The 781-nt window shown below is 59.0% G+C and overlaps 1 protein-coding gene across 1 annotated transcript in view; it reads right to left on the reverse strand.

Annotated features, from left to right (window-relative positions):
- The window catches only part of EMH_0064000 (uncharacterized protein), a gene marked incomplete at both ends in the record, with an annotated part of 1,101 nt that overhangs the window by 142 nt on the left and 178 nt on the right, over positions 1-781 (reverse strand). The window contains one exon of the mRNA XM_013498204.1: positions 1-779. Coding sequence (XP_013353658.1) covers positions 1-779 — 779 coding nt within the window. The remainder of the gene's footprint in view (positions 780-781) is intronic.

The raw sequence follows: 781 nt of genomic DNA on the forward strand, positions 1-781 counted from the left end.
TTGGTGCTGCTAATGTTGGTTAGGATGCTGCTGTTGTTTAACAGGCAGTTGCTGCAGAGACTCGTGCTGCTACGGGTTATGCTGCTGCTGCTGCTGCTGCTGCTGCTTCGAATGCTGCCGCTGCTTGGGCTTTCGCTGCTTGTGCTGCTGGTGCTGATCCGGCAGCGGATTGGCAAGCTGCTGCTGCTGCTGCTGCTGCTGCTATTGCTGTTCGTGATTTGGCTGCTCATGGTTCTGGGCGTGCGCCTCAAGCACGAATTACCGCTGCTGCTGCTGCTGCTGGTGCTGCTGGTGCTGCTGCTGGAATGAACCCCACATAACGACAGCCAGCGCCTCCCGCTGCTGCTGCCGTTGCTCCTAATGCTGCTGCAGCACAAGGAAGAGATGCATTGTGTAGAAAAGGACAAATAGGCAGGGAAACGGTGTGAATAACACGCCGCTGCTGCAGGTTCTATTGGTGCTGAGGCTGCGGCTGCTGCTGGGGCTGCTGCTGGATTCGGTGCTGCTGCTGCTGCTGCTGCAGGTAGGCGCCCCACAGCGCTTGCTGCTGCCTGCCACGGAGGCACGAGGCAACGCAGGTGACATGCAGACGTCATCGCTGCAGCTGCTGGTTCTGCCGCAGCAGCAGCTGCTGCTGCTACTGCTAATCCTTCAGGGACGCTTGCTGCCTCTGCGCATGGGATCCTATGCTCGGCTTCACTCTTGAGGCGAGTGAAAGCTGCAGCAGCTGCAGCAGCAGCTGCGGCAGTAGCGGCAGCTGTGTTGCTCGAAGCTTCAATAT

The sequence above is a fragment of the Eimeria mitis genome, genomic scaffold, assembly GCF_000499745.2.
Source record: "Eimeria mitis Houghton genomic scaffold, Emh_scaff3255, whole genome shotgun sequence".
NCBI lineage: Eukaryota > Apicomplexa > Conoidasida > Eucoccidiorida > Eimeriidae > Eimeria > Eimeria mitis.